This window comes from Sceloporus undulatus, chromosome 10 (assembly GCF_019175285.1).
Source record: "Sceloporus undulatus isolate JIND9_A2432 ecotype Alabama chromosome 10, SceUnd_v1.1, whole genome shotgun sequence".
Classification (NCBI taxonomy): Eukaryota; Metazoa; Chordata; class Lepidosauria; order Squamata; family Phrynosomatidae; genus Sceloporus; species Sceloporus undulatus.
The window spans coordinates 2,854,876-2,877,011 of NC_056531.1; the positions used below are offsets into that span (position 1 = coordinate 2,854,876).

Below are 22,136 nucleotides of genomic sequence, written 5' to 3' on the forward strand. Positions count from 1 at the left end.
GCAGGCAAATATCCTCTTTCCTCCTTTCTCTTTCTCTGCCAACTCTTTCTCTTAGAATCAGAGAATCATTGAATTGGATGAGACACCCAAGGGCCACCCAGTCCAACCCCAATCTGCCATGCAGGAACTCATAACCAAAGCACTCCTCACAGATGGCCATCCAGCCTCTGTTTAAAGATCTCCGAAGAAGGAGACTCCACTCCTTGGAATTGTGCCCAGAAATGGACTACAGTGAGCCCTCTGTATCCATGGATTCTGTATCCGCTGATTCAAGCATCCAAAACAAACCTTGATTTTGCCATTTTATATACAGGACACCATTTTACTATGCCATTGTATTTAATGGGACCTGAGCATCCACAGAATTTGGTATCCACGGGGGGGGGGGGGGGCTCAGAACCAAACTCCCATGGATACCAAGGGCCCACTGTACTAGCCACCGCAATAGGGGCTCCCAGTAACCAGCACCAGTCCACGGTCTGGCCGCAGCATTTTTGGATGGCTGAAATTTCCAAACACAGTCCCAGAGCAGCCAGATGTGGAGCATGTTACAATAATCCAAAGAGGATGTGAGAAAGGCATGTGTCACCATGACCAGATCTGACATCTCCAGGAATGCGTATCTACTTATTAAGTCCCTTTTTTCTGGTAATGAAAGGATGAAAGGATAATTAAATTACATTATGATTGTAATTTAACAAGGGATAACTTCATTGCTTCCTGAGAGAGTGTGACCTGTCGAAGGTCACCCAATGGGTTCCATGGCTGAACTAGGAATCAAATCCTGGTCTCCAGAGTCATAGTTGTCTATATGTAGCCTGCCCCTTTTTAAGATCAGTTCTCTTGTGTATTTAGGATATGTTTGCCACGTATAAAGGAGAGAGAATTCTTTGTTGTTGCAGTTACTTTCTGATCCCACTCCATAACACTGAAATAATGAATAGGATGTGAAACGCTCTCATTCTCACCTTTGTTGCATTTCTCTGAATTCCGCTTAAATTTTCTTCAGTTCTTCTTTCATCTCAGGTTGGGAAATGTGCTGTTATATCAGTCCCCACTTTCTCTAATGTGTGCTGCTTTTGACGCATGTTAACGTTTGCATATTTTACATAATCCCCCCCCCATTTATAAGCGTTTCTGCCCATTTTCCCAAAAGTTTTCTCTTTTATGTTGTTATTGTGCATACGATTTGCATGGGATTTGAAAAGGAGAAAGAAAAAGGAGAAAGAAAGAATCTGGTACTTGCATTTTCCTCTTGAAAGCCAAAAGATGTGCAGCTGCTTTCATTAATTGTCTGGCAGACTACAAATTGGATAAATTCATATATATATATATATATATATAGAGATAGATATATATAGATATAATATAACACACACTTATTATGATCAATGCACTCCCCCCCCAGTCCTAGTAACAAAATCTGGACGTGACCAAAGCAGGGATAATCTGTTGCCATTGTTAACATCTATGTAAGAGGCCTTGTGGGTTGCTGGATGTCAATGGCTGGGAAAGGGGTAGAAATCTGAGCACAAAACAGCTAATCCATAAGTAAAATGCCTCATCTTTCAGTGGGTCCATTGCAAGTCGACTTGGGATAATTAGCACCAATGTGAATATTTCACAGCGAGGAAAAGGTGAAGAGCTGCTTGTCTTGCCTCCCACACCGATCTTGCTGCTCGACCATTAACATCGGTGCTCCATGCAAGATGTGGGAAGGTGCCAGGGGGTTGTGGAGGTGGGCAAGTGGGCAGCGATCATTGTTGGCATCCTGGGCAATAGAAGGTTTTTTTGAGTGATGAGGTCTCTGCCATCCTCATCTTTATCATCTTCTCTGCTTTTATTTCCCCCCTCCTCCTCTCTTTCTTTTTCTTTTCAAACCTAGAGCTAATGATAAATTGTTTGTCTTTTTTTTCCTTGTGGGTTTTTTTAAACTAATGGATGGAACCGAGCGATGATCATTAACCATATGTGTTCTTCTCAAACCCACAAAGATGTGTGCCCGCACACTCCTTCAGGTCACTTGTTGACTTATGGTTGACTTATAAAATCCATAAGGTTTTCTTTTGCAAGACATACTCAGAGGTGGACTTGCCAGTTCCTTCCTCTGAAATACAGAGCTTGGAAAAAATTACTTTTTCGACCGTGTCTCCTATTATGTATGTTGTCTGAGGGTTCTAGGAGTTGTATATAGGTTAAAAAGTAACTTTCCCATGCTCTGGGTAGTACATGTAAGTGAAGCTAGATTATAAAAGTAAATGCACATGTTAACACCATACACTTTGTGCATTGTTTTAACTAATATTTGTGCACAGTTTTGTGTGCTTTAATTGGAGAACAAAAATTGGTGTGAATATTGGAGCGCAACTGCTTAGTAAAGGGTCCCCACTCAGACTGCTAGGGTGTATTTCCAGAAAAAGGAAATTTTGAAAGAGTTTAGCCTGCAGCAGAGGTTTTGGGAAGGCAATATGGTATCTGTCTTCACCTATTTGGAGAGCTGCCATACCAATGATAAAGCAAATTTGTTCTCTTTGCTCCAGAGCTGAACCAACCAATACAAATTACAAAGTGATCTCAACTAAACATGAGATAGAAATTCCTGATGGTACAAACTGTGCAACAGTGGAACAGGCTGCCTCAGAAACATAGCTGCTTCCCTTTCAGATGTTTTCATACAATGACTAGATTGGCACCTATGATGAAAGTGCAAATTACATTTAGGACGATTGAGGCTGGATCCGCACTGCAGAAATAATGCAGTTTGACAGCGATTTAAAGTGCCATGGCTCCATGCTATGGAATTCTGAAAACTGCAGTTTGTTGCGTCTCCATAGCATGGAGCCACAGCACTTCAAAGCACTGTCAAACTGGATTATTTCTGCAGTGCGGATCCAGCCCAAGACAGCCACCTCTAGCTGCAGATGCTATTGGGAACCAAAACAGAAGCAAGATGCTGGAAGACAAGAAGTGTATGTGTCAAATCGTCTGCCCTATAAATTAGGTGGCAACTTTCATCTGCATTGGAGAATGCTGTCCTGTCATCAGTGTTGGCATAAAATTCAGTTGTCAGTTTAGTCAGTTTCTGTATATGAAATGCTGACTTCTCAACCTCAGGCAGCAAAATATTTGGGGAAGGCTGATGGTTGGACTAACTGATGTTGGTGGTCTCTTCCAACTCTTTGATTCTAAAACACACTGTGAATTACAAGACACACTGTGGATTATATTTCCTATACTTCATTAAATATCTGCTTTGGCCACAACAAATACATGTGTGTGTGAGTCTTTAGAGAAAACCCAGGGCTATCTTTTCCATGTCAGTCTTTCAGTTCCCCTTGCTCCCTCTTGCTTTGTTTTCAGGGCATGGGCTATCTACACGCCAAGGGGATTCTCCACAAAGATCTGAAATCTAAAAACGTTTTCTATGACAACGGGAAGGTGGTGATCACAGACTTTGGCCTCTTCAGCATATCAGGTGTTCTGCAAGCAGGCAGGTAGGTTACAAAAGCCGTTTCATTCGGCTGTAAATTTCATGTACATGTAGTATTCTTTTTTAAATCCAGTTTTTCATCCATGGTGATCTTCTTCAGCACAATGAAGGTCATGCCAAGCCCCACATTTGGAAAGGGCCATTTGCCTCCATAAAAGAGAATTTTTTGTCAAGGTGTAAGAGAGAGGAAATCTAAAGAACTGTCACACTTGGGAGTCTTTTTGCTTTATTTGGAAGTAGCAAGGTGTCATGGTTTACGTATGACTCTGGAGACCAGGGTTCAAATCCCCACTCAGCCATGAAAATCCACTGGAGCAAAGCACACTGTCTCAGCTCCGGAGGATGGCAGTGGCAAAAACCCCTCTGAAGAAACTTGCCAAGAAAACACCATGATAGAGTTTGCTTTTTTGGAATTAATTTTTTTAAAAAATATTTTCAGTCCGTGGATGCTTGAATCCGTGGATAAAAAAATCAGTTGATAAAGAGGTCCACAGAGTAGTGTCTGAATGCATATTGTGTCTATGCATTGCCTTTACACGCTGCATATGGTGACGGCACAATGGGTTGTCAGCTATGTGCATTGACCATTGATCCAAATAATAATAATAATAATAATAATAATAATAATAATAGTAATAAAATATTTATTTATATCCCGCCTTTGTACATTGTCACTCAGTGCAGAGGTTGTATAACATACTTCTGCTAGCAGATATTTACTGACCACAGCTTTAGGCAGTGAATTGTTTTATAGAAGCCCTGGCAATGGCCATCATTCTTATTGGCCATTTTGTTGTGTGAAGCGAGTTGCGTTGGCCAGCCATTGCGTTGTTGCACAGCAGTCATTTTCCCAATGAGTTTCAGTGCCAAACAGGGATTTGAACCTGTGTCTTCTTTTCCAGTGAAAGGTTTTTTCACTACATGAAAATAGGGACAGTACCTACAAGTTGGCTGGGGTTATGCCACTGTTCATGAATTAATGCCAAGGTCATCCTGTCTGTAGCTGTAGGTCTGAATTGAGCAAACCATATCAAGTCTGCATCCAGGGAGATCTTTTTCTTATCTTCCAGTGTTGATCTCTTTCCCAGAAACTCCATTAATTTGCTCGGAATCAGAGACCACTTCCAGGCAGACTTCACTGCCGGTGGTCCCTGATTTAGATATAACTTATTGTACTTTCCCAAATTGGAAAAGGAATCAAATGAAATGAAATAAAACTCCAGCTATTGCGAAGATTTCTGCACAGTTAATTATTGCTTTATTGCAAAGCCTCCTGTGAGATAAACCACATATTTTAATCTTTCGGTAATTATGGTGTGTCAAAGGCACCGGATTAAAGAAAGAGATAATGGCCTGCCTATTTTTTCTCTCCCTCCTTCTCTGCCGGTGTATCACTTGTCATGTTGAAGTGGTTAACTGCACCCTGAGTGGGTTAAACATTTTTTTGTTATCCCCTCTCCACTCAACACATACACACAACATGGTTGTCTATTTATACCCTCTCCAGTTTTTCGCTTCCATGTTTTCTCAGGCTGTTCCTTGGACTTCATTCTGGTCTTCTGGGACCCATTTCTGTGGATGAGATCTGTAGCCTGGAAAGTTACTTTAAAAATAATTAGTTACAGTTTTAATTCAGATGCCCCAAGTAGTGAGTTGCTACTGTTATTACAGTTTATCATCTGTTACTGTTTCTCAAATATAATTGCAATAGTTACATTTTAGTTGGTCAGTACTGTAGTACAAAATGCACTTTCCTCCTGTCTGCATCAGAGCCAATTTTTTTCCTACCAAAAAACATTACAGTACTCTGTTTTGATAAGTAATAGTTTGGCTTTGACTGTTGTGCGAGAACAATTCAAAAGGCTTCAAGTTGTCCTATAACTAAAGCATTTGGCATTTGGGGAGTGAGCCACAGCAGATTTCTCAAGACTAAGTGAGAACCTTACTTTACCTTCATAGATCTTGCTTTACCTTACTTTACCTCCATGGATCTAAACTCTCTGTACTGCATCCAAAGAAGAGGGCTTATAGCAATGAAAGCTCACGCTCCAATAAAAAACAGTTAGTCTTGAAAGTGCTACCACATTTCTTTTTTTTCCCCTTCCCCTTCCTTCTTTTTATCTTGAAGCATCGGCACTGAAGCAGAGCAACAGAAGATTAGAGATTTAAATCTTCATAAATTTCATTTTGGCAGGCTAGAATAAATAATTTCCTCACTTTTCTCCTTTTCTTTCTGAGAAAGTTGTCAAAATGGAACAGCTTTCAAAGGCAGTTTGCAGCACAGAATTTATTCTGTGCAAAAACATGCACATTTTTTTAGGGGTTTGCATAGAAAACAGCATTTTCTGTGCAGAATAGTCTGTTTTCTGGGCAAGAAACTTGTTTTCTCTCAGTTTTGCCTGAGTCAGGATCATTTCATCCTGTTTCTATGTCAGTTTCAGACTTTTTTTTACATATTTCTCCTAATATATGCCTTTTCCTAAGCTATCTTTAAATTTTTAAATGCATCATTTTCACCAAAGTAGGCATTCATCTGTGTGCTTAACCCCAAAATATTCACGTCAACCATTTTTAATTGCAGAGCTGCATCACAAAATATGAATATTAAAGTATAGCTGTGTTTTGCTTTGAGAAATGCAAATTATGTTAGTTTGGATTGAAACAGAAATGGAACTAAATTTGGGTACAGTCTAAGCAAAAAAGAAGTTCACCGACAACTTACATGCTCATTTTTCCACGTTCTTGATAGATGGTAATATGCTGTGAAATAGAATCCAGATCAAGGCCATTGCTGTATTCTCTGAACAGAGCTTGGACAAGTTACATTTTTAGATTCCAACTGCCAGTGTCCTCCACTCAGCATGGCCAGGCATCCTGGGAATTATGGTCCAAACAAGCAACGTTCAGAAGCAACCTTGGTCCCTCAGCTTTCTCTGGAATGAGACTTAATGACTCATTGAGGGAGGTTTACAAATGTGCATGACCTTAATGTGCAGATGTCTGTCCTGGTGTAGCCCACCCTCTCCTAGGCTGACTCAGCCCCAGCAGAGGTTACTGCAACCCAGCGTCTTGTGCTTCTCGTGAGTTGCACTGTTGTGCTTTGGCCTTCAATGGAGGCCTGCTAGTGCTCCCATCAAAATCTCATATTCCCATTTTACTGGTTGCTAGTCTACAAAGAAAATTGCAGGGTTCCTCTCCCTAGAAGAGCAAGAAGCGCTAATTGGTTGTGGTAGTGGGATCCTTCTTCAGAGTAACTGAAAAGGGAACTTTGCTAAGAGAACCGATGAATTGCCTTTCAAGTGACCGTCAATTGGCATCCTTGGGCAACTGCTGCTACCCCAGTGCCCTGGCAGGGTCTGCTGCTTGCCATGGGCCCATTTATTTATTTTGGATGGCCGGATGCTCCAAGCAGCATTGGGAAGCTTGATCGGGCAGCCATTTTAATTTCTTTTTTATGCAGAGTCCAGTATTGATTAATCTATCTTGACTGATCTTGACAATGTACTCTTGAGCTTCTCCCATGGTGAGCCTCCTGGATCTCCGAACAGGGTCACGGATCTCCTTCTATGGCATGGCTAGTTTCTTGCATTTCGGGTTGTCTTCTCGCCTACATGCCTCAAAGAGTAGGGTGCAGAGGACCAGACCTTGGAGTAACATCACCCATGCCAAAGTCAGCTGTACTGGCAGTCGAATTTTGTTTGATCTATCTGTGCTGGTACAACCTGTCATCCCTGAGCTAGCCTGCTGCCCTCTGTTGTCGTGGCATCAGAGAGGGGCTGTTCTTTCATCCGTATTGAAGATCCAGGTCAGTCCAATAGGTCACTTTCAACAGAATTTGGGGCTGGGGGAGGCAGGAACAAACAAGATGTCTGTCCCTTCTCCACAACCAAAATAATGTCTGGGAGCAGCCTGGGCTGCAACAGTTAAAACCAAAGATTTGGGTGCCTTTTTGGCTGACACATTCTAGGCCCATCTCTTCACTTTCTCTTTCCCCCCTGTTATAAGAATGTCTCCTGTCACTTCTAAATTCCTAAGCTTCTGAAGTCTTGAACAAATCCAATTACTGAAGTGCACTCTCATTGGTTCCTCAGGTTTTTACACCAGAAAGCAAGCAGGGTGACCCCAATTTTTTGTGCTCCATTGCCCAAGTCTGGGACATTGCGTCTTAGAGTTGCGTATTATTGGTCTGCTGTTCTCCCCCCCCCCCCTTAAAGGTTTTGCTCGCCTTTAAAGTGGTACATGCAAGATAATCTTTGTCTTGTGCTGAGCAGCCTGGTAGCTAGAAAGAGAGTAGATGTGACAATTATTCATATCCATTTGACCAACTGCTACGCTCATTAGACGTCCTCCTGATTATGTCACATATGCAGATGTCTGCTCTTGACAAGCAAGAAAAGGACTTTTTGGGGGGTGATGCCGGCTTTTAGTACATCCTCTTGCTTCAGAATTAGGACTTTGTTGTAGTTTGACTCATCCCACCTCGAGCCATGAAGAGAGGTGGGAAAGAAATAAAAATCATCATCATCATCATCATCATCATCATCATCATCATCACCATCACCATCATTTTGACTAAAGAATAAAGTGTAAACAGTACATTTTTTTACTCCAAAAGTGGATGACTTAGGCTCAAAGTAGATGGCTGAAATAATCGTTTGAGACTGTGGCACCAGAGCTCTCTGACAGAGAAGGCTAAATGTCTCACAAAACTACAGTTCCCAGAATTCCCTAGCATTGAGCCAGGGCAGTTAAAGCAGCCTCAAACTGGATTATTTTGGCAGTGTGTTTTGAAGTAACTTAAGTAACTCGATTGTCAAGTTAGTATGCAGAAGCAACCATTACTATAACATTTCAACAGCTGGCTCCTTTCCTTTATAGGATATTGTGCACTCAGAATATATTATGAACTGTGCACATTTTGCGTAGGTGGCGTCACAAGCAATGGCAAATTCATGAATGTGCTTGATTAGCAAAATTCATCTGGATGTTTCCTTAAACCTTCCTCTCCATGGCTTCCTTTGACCTTCAAGCCTTTGGCAAATGGAGGCTGTGAACTTTTCTTCACTAGCAAGAGTTGGCCTTCCACTCATAAAGATGGAGTATCATAAAAATTAATTTGGAATAATATTTGAGATGCAAGTCAAGGTATTCATTATTTAAAGAAATGTATACTCTTGGGGTACACAAAATGTGCAAAAATGTACAAACGGTAAAAAAGAACCTAAAAGGGGAAAGAAAAAGCCCAAGCTTTTTCAAAAGGGAAGATTCTTTAAAGGACGGAAGTAAGTATAAATCGGACAAACAAGTATAAACCCATGGTTCTGTCCCAGCCATGGGTTTCAGATAAAACAACATTTTGGTAGCTAGCAATCACACATGTGCACCCCCAAGGGTTATGCATGTCTGCACATACAAGGAGCTTTCCTTCTCCTCTCTCTCTCTCTCCCTCCCTCCCTCCCTCTCTCCTCTCTCCTCTCTTGCACAAGGAGAAGAGATATGGGAGAACTAAACATGATGGAAGGAAAGGGCAAGTCCCCTTGCCCCTCTCGACTGACCTTGGTGATTAATTTAACAGCAGCTTTCAATTAAGATCCTTATGGTGCGGCCACAAACGTAAAAGGAGTCTCTGGTGGGAGATTGACATTTGCATCGGCTGAGGAGCATTCACTCCTTTGGCCTTCAAAGTACAGCAGCAGTGGGACTGCGCTGCTCAGTCCTGATTCTGAAAGTCCCAGCGCATGGCAGTGCCATGAATTAGCTTTCGTGAGCTTGCTGCTGCCACAGCAGAGATTGCCATGAGACTGCTCCTATCCACTTTCTTCACTGTCCACCTCTCATATCCGTACATGGTGATACAATGTTGATACAGTGACTTGGACAGTGCTCACTTCAGTATTCAGAGTTATATCTTTGCTCTTCAGCATTGCATAGGAGCTTTATTATGGTCATAGGCCAGCACAGATAAAAAGAGGATACAGAATTTTTAAAAAGGCAAAAACACAGGTTAAAAACAATATTTAAAGTATCCTTTCAGATTCCAGTATAGCAAGACAAGACTGGTACTAGTCTACTGTGGAGGTACCTTGGAAGGATGCAAGGAAGGGCTTCTAGATGAGACCGGGAACAAGCCACTGGGATGGCATGAGTTGGGAAGGAAACGGTGGCTTTTCACAGGATCAATAGCAATGTCACCAGCAGGGTGACTGGGAAATAGATTTAGCAGGACAGCTAATTATACAGAGGTGACAAGCAAAATTAAATGGCCTGTCTGTCATTTGGGAATTGTCTGCCGGTATAAGGAGAGATGGGAGGCTCATGGTTTTAGGTGGGAGTTGAGCAAAGCGGGGCTGGCACATTGCAGAAAGGCAAAAGCTTCCAAGCAGGTGCTGAGTGAACCCTGTGGGCACCTTCTGTGACGGCAGGAAAGGTTTTGGAAGTGTCAGCACTCCTTTCTCTTCTGTTGGTATAATACAAAGAACAAACCAAGGCCTCAGCAGAATCCACCCCCTCACCTTTACCTTGCCAAACCTAAATTGGTTAGGCCCCACCTGGAATATTGTGTTTAGTTCTGAGCAAAACAATTCAAAAAGGACATTGAGAAACTGGAGCCATGTGTCCAAAGGAGGGCGACTAAAATGGTGAAGGTCCTAGAAACCATGAAGCCCTATGAGGAGAGACTTAGGGAACTGGGGATGTTTAGCCTGGAGAAGAGAAGGTTAAGAGGTGATCTGAGAGCAGTTTAAATATTTGAAGGGATGCCAATATTGAGGAGGGAGCAAGCTTGTTTTCTGCTACTCCAGAGAACAGGACCCAATGGAGCAATGGATGCAAGCTGCAGGAAAAGCGATTCCACCTCATCATTAGGATGAATTTCCTGAGAGTCAGGGTTGTTCGATAGTGGAACACACTCCTTCCTCGAAGATTATGGTGGAGTCTCCCCCCTTAGAGGTCTTTAAGCAGAGGCTGGATGGCCATCTGTCGGGGATGCTTTGATGGAGATTTCCTGCATGGCAGAATGGGATTGGACTGGATGGCCCTTGTGGTCTCTTCCAACTCTACAATTCTATGATTCTATGAGCAGCGTTGGGAAACTGGTGATCCTCTGGTATGACTGACTGACCCACAGCATATGGAGAACCACAGGTCCCTCTCCTTGCCCCTTATGGGTGAATCCTACCCTATGAGTCAACATCCAACATTGATCACAGTACCTTCCTATTGTTTATGTGTCCCTCTTCTGGGTTTCCTTTTGTCAGGCTAGCTAAAATGTTAGATGACTCCAAGACCAATTTACAATTACAGTGAAACACACAAAGAGACCTCCAGAGAGATTATTCCAGAAAAGAGCCCAGTTTTCTGCTTCCATTTTCTAATCTGAATCTCATTACAGAGAAGGAGTACCAATTCATAAAGGAGCTTGGAGAGTTTGGTAGGGGTTGGGGGAGATACCAGTTTGACTTCATTTTTCTCTCTGATGTGAAATTACTTTGACCAGCACAGCCTCATTGATCGGTTATTGCTTTTCTTTTCAGAAGAGAGGATAAACTGCGGATCCAGAATGGCTGGTTGTGCCATTTGGCTCCAGAGATCATCCACCAACTCTCACCTGATACAGAAGAAGACAAGCTGCCTTTCTCCAAGCACTCAGATGTCTTTGCATTTGGGTAAGTATTTTGCTATAGCAAAGAAGAGAACAATGATAGGGTATGGTTTCTGATATTGGCTCTGCAAATTTTTTTCCAGAATAAAAAAGAAAGCCCTGCCTTTTCCCCTGAGAGATTTCTCCTAGTTTGTGACATCGGTACATGGATTAAAAGCAGAAGCACACTGATTTCTATGTGATTGGCTTCACCATTCAAGGAAGGGCTCTTTCACACTGGGAATGGTTTGAAAATATACTTGCAAAACAGCTTGGTCAACCCAAAGGCTCAGCTCATACTGAAGATTATGAGTTGGGCAAATTCACACTCTAAAGACGGTAATGTTGAATGTGAAATGTGAATTCGCTGACTATTGATAATCCATATTCTTCAAGTGGGAAATCTGAGACTAGTCTGTTCTAAACTGACTTCTAGGGTTCTCCAAGTGTTCATGTCCCACTCTCCATTCTGAAAGGTTAACTGGCTGCATCTGCACTGCAGAAATAATCCAGGCCGACACCACTTTAACTGCCCTGGCTCGGTGCTATGGAATTCTGTTTTGTGAAACATTGAATTTTGTAAGATATTGAGCCTTCTCTGTCAAAGAGCTCTGTTGCCACAACAAACTCCCAATTCCCAGAATTCCATAGCATCGAACCATGGCAGTTAAAGCAGTATGAACCTGGATTCTTTCTGCAGTACAGATGCAGCCATTGGTCCATTAAATTTGAAGCTGGCATCCCCATACTGTGTCAATATGAGGAGCTGCCTCCAAACCTAGGGGCAAGACAGGTCAAGGAAAGAACACTTGATTTCCAAGTAGAAGGAGAATTATTTGGAGCAATCTCTTTAACTAGAAAAAAAAAAGTATTTAAGAACCCCATGTTCTCCCTTAATGTCTTTTTCACTTGTCCGATTTTAATTGCCCTTCTCCGCAGGAAAGAAAAAGAAACATTTTTTAAAAGTGCTCCATTGCCCTGTGGATGGTATCTTTTCTCAGGCACATGGCCAACTCCACTTTTTATCCGACGGATTAATTTTTCCTGCATGCCACTGCGATGGGCACCTTGAAGAGCAGAGCGTTAAAGTGATGAGCTTATATTGACTCCTTATCTGATCATGTGTTTTCATCCAACACTCCCCCCCTTAAAACGCAGCAGTTTCATTTCGTGTGTGCTTTAAACCCCAAAAAAGGAGGAAATAATTATAGGATTTTTTTTATCAGACTAATTCCTAGCAAACTTTTTTAAGAATTGAAACTTTATCAATTAAAAAAAAACTGGATACAAAACGAGTTGGGAAGGGGAATATTTCCAGCCAAAATGACCTATTGCTGAGGTTGATGGGCATTGCTGTCCCAAAAATCAGGAGGTCGATAAAGTCAAGGAACACTGCACCAGGCTAATTCCTTTATTGGAGCCTCTGTTTTAAACTGGATAGTAAGAAAGGAGCATATTAAGAAGTGGGGACTGTTAAGAAAGTGGGGAGAGGAAGATTCTCATCTGCTGTTATACTAAGCATTACACAGCTGCAGGAGCAGCTGCACAGTTACAGCAACTTTTTATTATGTGCCGCAAGAAAAGCCCTACGTACAATCATCACATATTATGTACTAACGCATGGGTTTCACATAAGATCTTATACAAAAGTGCTTTCTTGTGCAGGAATTTTCTAACATTTTTTTCCTGAAATTCTCTAACATGTATAGAGGCCTTCAGCTGGTGGGACTTGGGCTGGTTTCCCCCTCCGCTTTCAGAAAGTAATGCCATTCTAAGCACCTTCAAGTCTGTGTAAAACTGCAGACTCCAGCAGATATAACAGTTGTTCCCTTTTTCTAGGTGTGTGGGTGTGTTGGGGATCTTGCACAGGCAATTCTCAGCACCTTTCAGCATTAGGGATAGACACATCTTTTGATTCTTGTTTCTCATTTTTTGTGTGTATGTGCTTAAGTTTGGATCATCCCAAACTCTGAGGATATTTTCCTTTCCAATTTCAATTGATGTATATAGTGACATTCAGGCCTCTTAACATTTTCCAGCTTTTGCAATGCTATACAGCTAAGGTTTATATTAAAACCAGTCCTTGATAATTATTTAAAACCTCTGTTTTGACAACATTTAATGGCTTTAGTTCTACTTGTGTGGGTTTATGGTAGCCCTTTTCATGTTTTTTTTTTTTTTGTATTGATGCAGTTGATTGGATTAAATGTTTGATTTGATTTGTATTTTCATTTTTGTTGACTGAATTGTTGCACGTCACCCAGAGAATTGGATTAATAGATGACAAATACATGCAAAATGAATACATGTAATAAATGAATAGATGGCACTCTGTGGAGGTTCTTTTCGAAGTTGGGAAGAAGACTTTCAGCAGAAAATGATCTGTACGTAATGTGTTGGCGGTGGGGGTTATAAGGACGAAGAAGGAACAGATGGCAACTCATGAGTATGTTCACTCCTTGTACTGCTTTGTCTCAACAGCACCCTCTGGTATGAGCTGCATGCCCGGGAATGGCCCTTCAAGATCCAACCAGCCGAGGCAATAATTTGGCAAGTGGGCCGAGGGATGAAGCCGAACCTCAGTCAGATTGGCATGGGGAAAGAGATCTCGGTAGGTCCCTTTTGGGTTGGGGTGGGAGAAAGAGAGAGAGAAACACTGAAAGCCATCAAAAATTGGTCATCACAGTCCCTCAAGGACAATTCTAAGATGTAGTAGGGTGGCTAGTACTGAATGTATCTGGTGATGTTTGAGTTTGGATCCTTACTTTCCAACAAAGCTTTGTTTGTAAAAAAAAAAAATCTCTCTTACAAAGCCTTGGGCCCCTTGCTACCACACTGAAACATGTACATCCATATATTTATTTTGGTCAATGACTAGTAATGATGTATTGTAAGTAAAAAATATATCCCTGTCCCAAGGTGTTTACAATCTCAGTTTTGACAAGAGAGGGAGGAGAGAGAGAAGAGAAGTAAATGGGGTAATATAAAGACGTTCTGCTTTGTTCTCTGTCTCCAGGATCTGATGTTAGTGGGCAGAAGATGGGAGGGGGAAGCAAAAATGGAATTGTTTCTTGGAAAAACCAGTGGGTGCCATTTAGCAGCTGGGTTGCTGGGTTTTTTTAAAGAACATTTTGACCTTGCTTTTAGCTGCAAAGCTTCTCAGAGTGCCTTATGATCAACCTAATCAGTTCAAGCAAGTTAGTCCCTGTCTCCAAACTATTACAATCCAACAGTTATGACACTCAAGGAAAAGCGGGGGGGGGGATCATTTCTACAACAAATAGAAGAGTTATCATGAGCAAGTGGAACTAGTTCAGAACGAAGAGGAGCATGATGGAGCAGGTCACTCACCAGAGCTGATGGAGTCTCCTGAAATGGCCTGATGGAATGGCTGCTTCCAGGTGATGGCTGGAGAAAGGGCCCAATTGAGCTACACTTTCACCAAACTGGAGGAATGGCCCTCCTTGCCATCTATCCTGCTGCACCCTGATACAATGTACCGTAGGACTAAGGAAAGCAGGAACCAAGAAGTGAAAGGGATGAAGAAAGATGGAGCTTCCCATCTTTCTATAGCAGTGACATAAACCTAGCTTGAAAATTTGTGAATGGTGTGAGTCCTGCTAAGACTGTCTGGCTGACTGACTACATAGATGAGTGTGTTTTCTCATTGCATCCCTATTCTTTTGTTGCCTTGCAGGACATTCTACTCTTTTGCTGGGCCTATGAACAGGAGGAACGACCAACCTTCACAAAGCTCATGGAGATGCTGGAGAAACTGCCAAAGCGGAACCGTCGCCTTTCCCACCCTGGCCACTTCTGGAAGTCAGCAGAGTAAGACCTTCTTCCATGCCTGGCCTTGCCACCATTGCTTGGCTTGGCCATCAGTGTCAAACTACACTCTCATGACTACAACAACTGTATGAAGAACTAAACTGGGATGGGCTTTCTGCTCTGCAGCATGAGACAAATAAGGAGGCATGGGGGGTTCTTATGGTGACTGCACAGTGTGGGTATCTTGTATGCGTCTGGCATTGGCCTGTGGGATCAGTTAGCCCATACTGGTGGGAGTATGATTGCTCTTTCCACAGCTACTAGCCATGATGGATTAATGGTACTTCCATGTTCAGAGACATACAACAGAAGCAACATTGCCTTCATGGTAATGACAATGTAGGTTTCTTCGTGGCATCTGGTTGGCCACTGAGAGACTACCTCGAATTTGTCAGATGTAGCAGAGTTCATCTTACATTCCTGGAATTGAGATGATAAATATGGGCAAAGTTCACAAAAATCCCATAGTTGTTACTGTTTTCTTATATTTGAAGTGCCTGTGATGCCATGGGCTTGTATATAAAATGGTTGCTTGATTTATTATGTAAGTAAGCCATTGGGTGACTTTGGGCAAGTCATATGCTGTCAGCCTCCATGGAAGGCAAGGGCAAACCTCCTCTGAACAAATCTTGCCAAGAAAACCAGAGGATAGGTCTCGAGACGGTTGTGCATGCGCTGGTAACCTCACGCCTTGACTTCTGTAATGCACTCTACATGGGGCTACCCCTGTGCTTGACTTGGAAATTACAGCTGGTTCAAAACATGACAGCCAGGCTTGTCTCAGGAACATCTAGGAGGGACCACATTACTCTGGTTTTGAGGTCCCTCCACTGGCTGCCTATCAGCTTCCGGGCCCAGTACAAGGTATTAGTTATCACCTTTAAAGCCCTAAATGGCTTGGGTCCAAGCTGTCTCAGGGACCGCCTCCTCCCGTACAATCCTCCCCGCGCTCTCCGGTCCTCGGGGAAGAACTTACTGCAGCCTCTAAAATCTAGGCTTGCGGCGACCTCCCAGAGGGCGTTCTCTGCTGTCGCCCCCAAACTCTGGAACGACCTGCCGAATGAGATCCATCAGATAACATCATTAGACAGCTTTAAAAAAAGCGGTCAAGACGGATCTCTTCCGGCAGGCCTTTCCAGATTAACCATCCCGGCCTAGGTTCCCTGATTCCCTCATTCCTCCCGTGGCCCCATCTTAGTGATGGTTGAGGATCAACAGAGGGATATCAGGGTTTTTAGTTTTTAATTGTTGTTTTTATGCTTTGATATTGTGTTTTAATATGTTATACTGTTTAATACTGTCTTAAGGGGGGGAGGGATAAAGTGTTTTTAATTGTTATATTTTATAATTTACTGTTGTCAACCGCCCGGATTGGTTTGCCAGAGGGCGGTATACAAATAAATATTATTATTATTATTATTATTATTATTATTATTATTATTATTAGGTTCACCATAAGGTTGTCATAAGTCAGAAACAACTTGAAGGCACACAACAACAATGTACAGAGCTGTTGGGAACGGGGACTGGATGGCCTTTGTGCTCTCTTTCATAGAAACAACTCTGTGTTTCTATGAAAACAACAGCTGCATGGGTGCAGATACAGTTGAGTGGCCATTCCATAAAGCAAATGCCATGGCAGATGGAAATGCATTCTACGGATCTGTTCCCTCTTTTCTTTGAAAGTTCACATTTTCCACTGCTGAGCCAGGCGTTCCGAACTGTTTCCCAAGGTGGAGATTTGGCTCCAATTAAGCCTGGAGTCTCGGCATGCACATGGATTTAGGTCAAGGGCTCAGAGTTTATCAGCAGCCAAACAACAACAAAATACCAGCCTTTAGAAATACTAACCAGGGTGACCGAAGCCTGCCTTCGGTTCTTCTTTTTACTCTGACTCTTTACACATGTCCCTTGGGTATAAATTTGAGGCTCTCCCCGAAACTGCCACCTCCCCTGTTGCTAAGCCAACTGTCTGCTCACAGCTGGAGGGAACACTGTAAGCCATTTCTGCTCCTTGCTGTGTTTCACCAGCAAAGATTTTCAAAAGAGAGAGGAAGGAAGGGGCCTTCAAGCAGGAACTGCACTTGTTAAAACTTCCAGTTTCCTCCCAAATTTTTTTCCCCATGCACAGCTTTTTCTGCTCACATCAATAGTGGGATAGTCGAGCTGGTTATTAATTTTTCAGAGGACCAAACAAACCTGACAGTTGCACTTATGTACTTTTCCTTCTGTTTCTTTTTCCAATTGAAAGATAATAACTGGAGGCGTTCTCTCTTACTAGGACTGAAAACCCTCTGTGCCCATCAGGGGTCTTTGTTGTTGTTGTTGTTGTTGTTGTTGTTGTTGTTGTTAGCCACCTTCAAGTCAATCTCGACTCACTGCAACCCTGTGGATGAGACATCTCCAAGTCTCCCTGTCCTCCACTGAGCTCAATCAGTTGAGTTTAGCAAGTTGGGAGTACACTCTACATTTGTTGCTCATACAGTGGGCCCTCGCCTTACGCGGGGATCCATTCCGGATCCCTCCGCGTAAGGCAAATTCCGCCTATGTGCACGGAGGCCCATTCAATTGAATGGGACATGCCGCCCCTTCTGCCCCGCACGCACCCCGCGGCTTGAGTGCGTATGCTCAAGCCACGTAAAGCGCGCCCGCGTCATACACGGGCGCGCTGTAGTTAAAAAGAATGTGATACGTTCATTATGAGTAAGAATGCTCAAGAATTTTGTGTGGCCCCATGTTTACATTTATCAAGATGATTCCCAGATTATTATGTAGATTAGGATGCTCCCATCCTTTGTTGCATCCATACCTGGATGCATCATTTGGAAACTTAGAGAGCTGTGGGGTCATTTTGGCAGTAGCCCCACCACACCTCAATATGCAGGGCTAGGCATATTTTTGCTCAGTGTGTCAGATCCTTTTTGTCCATCACAGCATCATCCTTGTCACAACAGCCAAGATATTGTCCTACGTAACTTTCTGAAATCCTTCTTCAAATTTTGCCAGTGTACTACATACTTTGGATGTTTGTGTGGCTGTGACTAATCAAATATCAAGAGCTGTGGAAGACTCTGAGGTTGTTTGCTATTCACAGCCTGGAGAGGGTCTTCCAGTATACTTTCAGAGATTTTCTCTGTACGTAACCTTTATGAGAGTCCTAGCCATCAAAATGGCCAAGAGACCGCTTTGTGTGGCCACGATAGATCATCTGACTGGAGGTAGAAGCTTGCATTGTGTTCCTAAGGAGGAATCCCTTGCATCGTGTCAGTAGAGCAGGAAAATGGTCTCAACTGTCAACATCATGTTCACCATTACAGATTAGATACCAGTTCCAGGGCAGATGCAGCCTTGGGACAGGCAGTTCTTAGGTTTTCAATTGCATGACACTCTGTGTCCATTGATAATGTGGCTGAATCATAGAGACCATAAGAAGGAACAAGTAACTTGAAACTGTCATTCTTTGCATGGTCATCTGTGAAGTCCCACAGCCCACCTCCCACTACTACTTCAATATTATATAATACTAAAATGCAATACTAGAACACAATACAGTGGTGCCTCGGGTTACGAAATTAATTCGTAACGCGGACGCTTTCGTAACCCGAAAAGCCTTCGTAAGCCGAATTGCCATAGGCGCTAATGGGGAAAAGCCGCGATTCCGTGCGAAAAAGCCGAAAAAAGCACCAAAAGTTTTTTCGTAACCCGAAAAAACATTCGTAACCCGAAACAATAATTCCCTATGGGATTTTTTCGTATCCCGAAAATTTCGTAACCTGGGTATTTCGTATCCCGAGGTACCACTGTACTAAAATGCAATACCAGCACATGTGTGCTGTGTGCTTTCAAGTCAATTCTGACTTGTGGTGGACCCATGACAGGGTTTTCTGTGCAAGTTTCTTCAGAGTGTGTTTGCCATTCCCATCCTCTTAGGCTGAGAGTGTGTGACATGCCAAGGTCACCCTGCTTCTGTGGCCAAGTGGGGATTTGAACTCTGGTCTCCAGAGTTGTAGTCACATTCAAACCACTACGCTATGCTGGCTCTCAGATACTAGAATGCTAGAATACAATACTAAAATACAGTACTAGAATACAATACTAAAATACAGTACTAAAAATGCAATAGTAAAATACAATAGTAAACTACAATGCAAAAAAAAGCCGCACAGACAAGCACAAAATACAAAATAAATCAGACAATCAATCATAATTGATTCCAAAAATATGTGGAAAATATTCCAAAAAGGTATGCATTCCAAAAAGCAAACCTTGATTTTTCCCATTTTATATAAGGGACACCATTTGACTCGGCCCCTGTATGTAATGGGACTTGAGCATCCACGGATTTTGATATCCACAGAGTGTCCTGGAACCAAACTTCAGAAGATACCCAAAGGTATTCAACATCACCATTCTTTATTCTGCCCTCCAGAAAGAGAGGAGAGAGATTGGACAAGCGTGCACAGCATAATGCTATGCACATGCAGCTCCATACTTCTCCCCTAAACCCCATTGCTACTGGTTGTAGGGGAGATGACTGGGCAGTGTCTGGCTGCAATTCTGTTGCTGGAGGAAGAGAAATGAGGTTATTCTGCAGCTCTCCGGTGAGTCAAGGAGAGAGACCTCCTTTTAATTTCCCCAGCTGCAAAACTGTAGCTGCATGCTATCTGGTCTCCTCCCCAGCCAGTAAATGGCCATGGCAGAGTCCATGGAGCTTGAAAGCTTCCTAGGTTGAGAAGGTGACATTATGCAAAAACAAAACGACTGAATATGCATGTGAAACCTCACGTAGGTCACTAACAGGATTTTAGTCTGTATCTGCCTAATCTCTTATGGAATTCAGAAAGAATTCCAAAGATCAGGGGCCACCACTGAATCCCTTCAACCCGTTGTTGAGAACAAAGGAACAGTCACAATTCAGTCACAGTCTGGAGCAAGGACACTGTTCCCAAAACTCCCATGGACACTAACCAGTCAATGTGTGACTTATCATTCCAAACATTTGGAGGATGCTATAGCCCTGGACTAAAGTGATAAAAGAGGCAGGAGGTGAATGTCTGAAGAAAAGCCATATTTGTCTTCATTTTGAATAGTCTCTTCTCTGTTTTCTTTCAGGCTGTGACAGATGGCTCAGAGGGATGGTGCCTTTTTATGCCTTCCTTCCTCTCTTCGCATCCTCTTCCCTTTCCACGTCCTCTTCCTCCTTGGTCTATGGAAGGCTAGAGGGGTGTGGCCGATGTGGGAAAGCCCCACGACAAAAGTCAATCGGCCGCATGTTAATCTCCAGAAGGGACACAACACCTGAACGGCGAGAGGAGCATGCCACTCTGTGTCAGGGTTGCAAACAAAGAGCAGGTTGGACAACATTGGAAGCAGCTTTTGGACATGATCCGGCAAGAATGCTTCCTCCATGCTGCCCTTTGCAAACTACATTAGAAACTTGTGGCAGCAGCTCATCTTTGGTCCCCTTTGGTTGCTCTTTGAGCAGAGGTATTGAAGAGCTTCTTTGGAGAGTCGCCGTTTCTTTCAGCTGTGTGCAGCACCCTCCCCAGCTGACGTGGGTTTTCTTTTCATTTAATTTATTTGCTTGGTTATTTTATTCTTCTCACTTGGAGAAAAATGCTGCTGAATCTCTTTGCTCCCTTCCCCCGTTAAATGTTTAATAGAGGAGATAGGGATTTCAACTGTTTCCAACATGGTGGTGGGCTGGGAGTTCAGATGTCCAGCTGGAAAAGAGAACAGGGACCATGATGCCTAGTGGTTTAGCTACAAAAGGTGCAGCAGCTCTGTGTTATTATGCATCTGATGTTCTTAGCAGGAAGTGGGGTGGGGGATCCCTGGATGCACATTCTTGATTTGAGCATCTGAAAATTCAAAACAGGGACGATTTTTTTTTTACTCTCCAGACATCATTGGACCACAACCAGACATTGGGCTAGTTACTTTTTTGGACCACCACTGTCAGAATCCCCCAGGTAGCTGTGCTAATTAGGGGGATTCTGGGGGTTGTAATCCAAAAACCACTTCTGCAAGCTTGGGCTGCAACACTCGTGACCCTTCTCACTTGGCTGTGCTGGCTAGGGCTGATGGGAGTTGCAGTTCAACAACCTTGAGAAGGCCAAGCATTCTTCACCTTTCTCTGTTAGCGAGTCTCAACCCAGTCTTTGCAGCCGTGCTTGTTTGCTTGGGGTGTGGAACTGATAGTTTTTCCACCCTTCCTCACTGTTTCTGTTGCTGCTGCTCCCTTGAGTATACATGGCATAGTCAAAGTGTCCCACTAGAACCAGCCGGGAGCTTAGAAAAGTTACTTTTGTGGACTAGTGGGGGATTCCGCAAGTTGGAACCCCTACAAATAACTTTTCCATGGCATCCTTCTAATCAGGAACTACCTCTGGCTTCTTAGATAGTTGGTATGCATCCATCAGTGCTCTGCAAGGTGGCAGGAATTTAAAAGCAGGTCTGTTGCCCATAGTGTGGGCAACACAGATTGTGTGCCAGGATGGGCTTGTGGAACCCTCCTCCTCCACCCCAGTTTCTGTGCCTGTTGCTGGCTGTTTGCAGTTAGCAAGATACGTCTCTTTCACAAGGCTTCCAGAAATGGGAAGGCCCAGGAAAAAAAGGGATGGAAGGAAAATTTCCTCTCATCTCCACAAAGGAGGGATATGGTATTTCCTGATTTTTTTTCTATGCTTTTTCCCCTGGCCTCATCTAAGTAGTGTGGAATCTCTTACAACCAGGTATGTGTCCTACCACTGAACCTACACCTATCAAGCCAGCCTATCACTTCTGATGCAGTGGTAGGTGCTGTCCAGACATCATAGTTAAAGTAAGAATGCTTTCTGTGCATGGAAACAGAGTGGGAGCATCTAGTTCTTTGTCTCAGGCAGCAACATGACTTGGAGTAGTCCTGCTTGCAATTTCTTATGAAGTTATTTGAAGTTGCTGGTGGTTTGACGCCTGACAATTCCATGAATTCAGATGATATCAGAAGGCTACATTGTTCAGCTTTAGGCTCCCAGTGCATCAATCTGGAAGGAATCATTCTGGAAAGACATAATAGCCTTCTGGTACACCTCTCTAGACTACCTTCTTTCTTTCTTTTCTTTTCATTTCATTTCATTTCATTTTTATGCCTCTTTTCTCCCAGAAAAGGACCTCAGGTGGGTCACAAGATAAAAA

At 43.0% G+C, this 22,136-nt stretch overlaps 1 protein-coding gene across 1 annotated transcript in view; it reads left to right on the plus strand.

The window, feature by feature from the left end:
• The window catches only part of KSR2 (kinase suppressor of ras 2), a 150,764-nt gene extending 135,800 nt beyond the window's left edge, over positions 1–14,964 (plus strand). The window contains 4 exon segments of the mRNA XM_042442189.1: positions 3,361–3,494; positions 11,023–11,154; positions 13,611–13,740; positions 14,827–14,964. Coding sequence (XP_042298123.1) covers positions 3,361–3,494; positions 11,023–11,154; positions 13,611–13,740; positions 14,827–14,964 — 534 coding nt within the window.
• Positions 14,965–22,136: the final 7,172 nt, after the last annotated feature.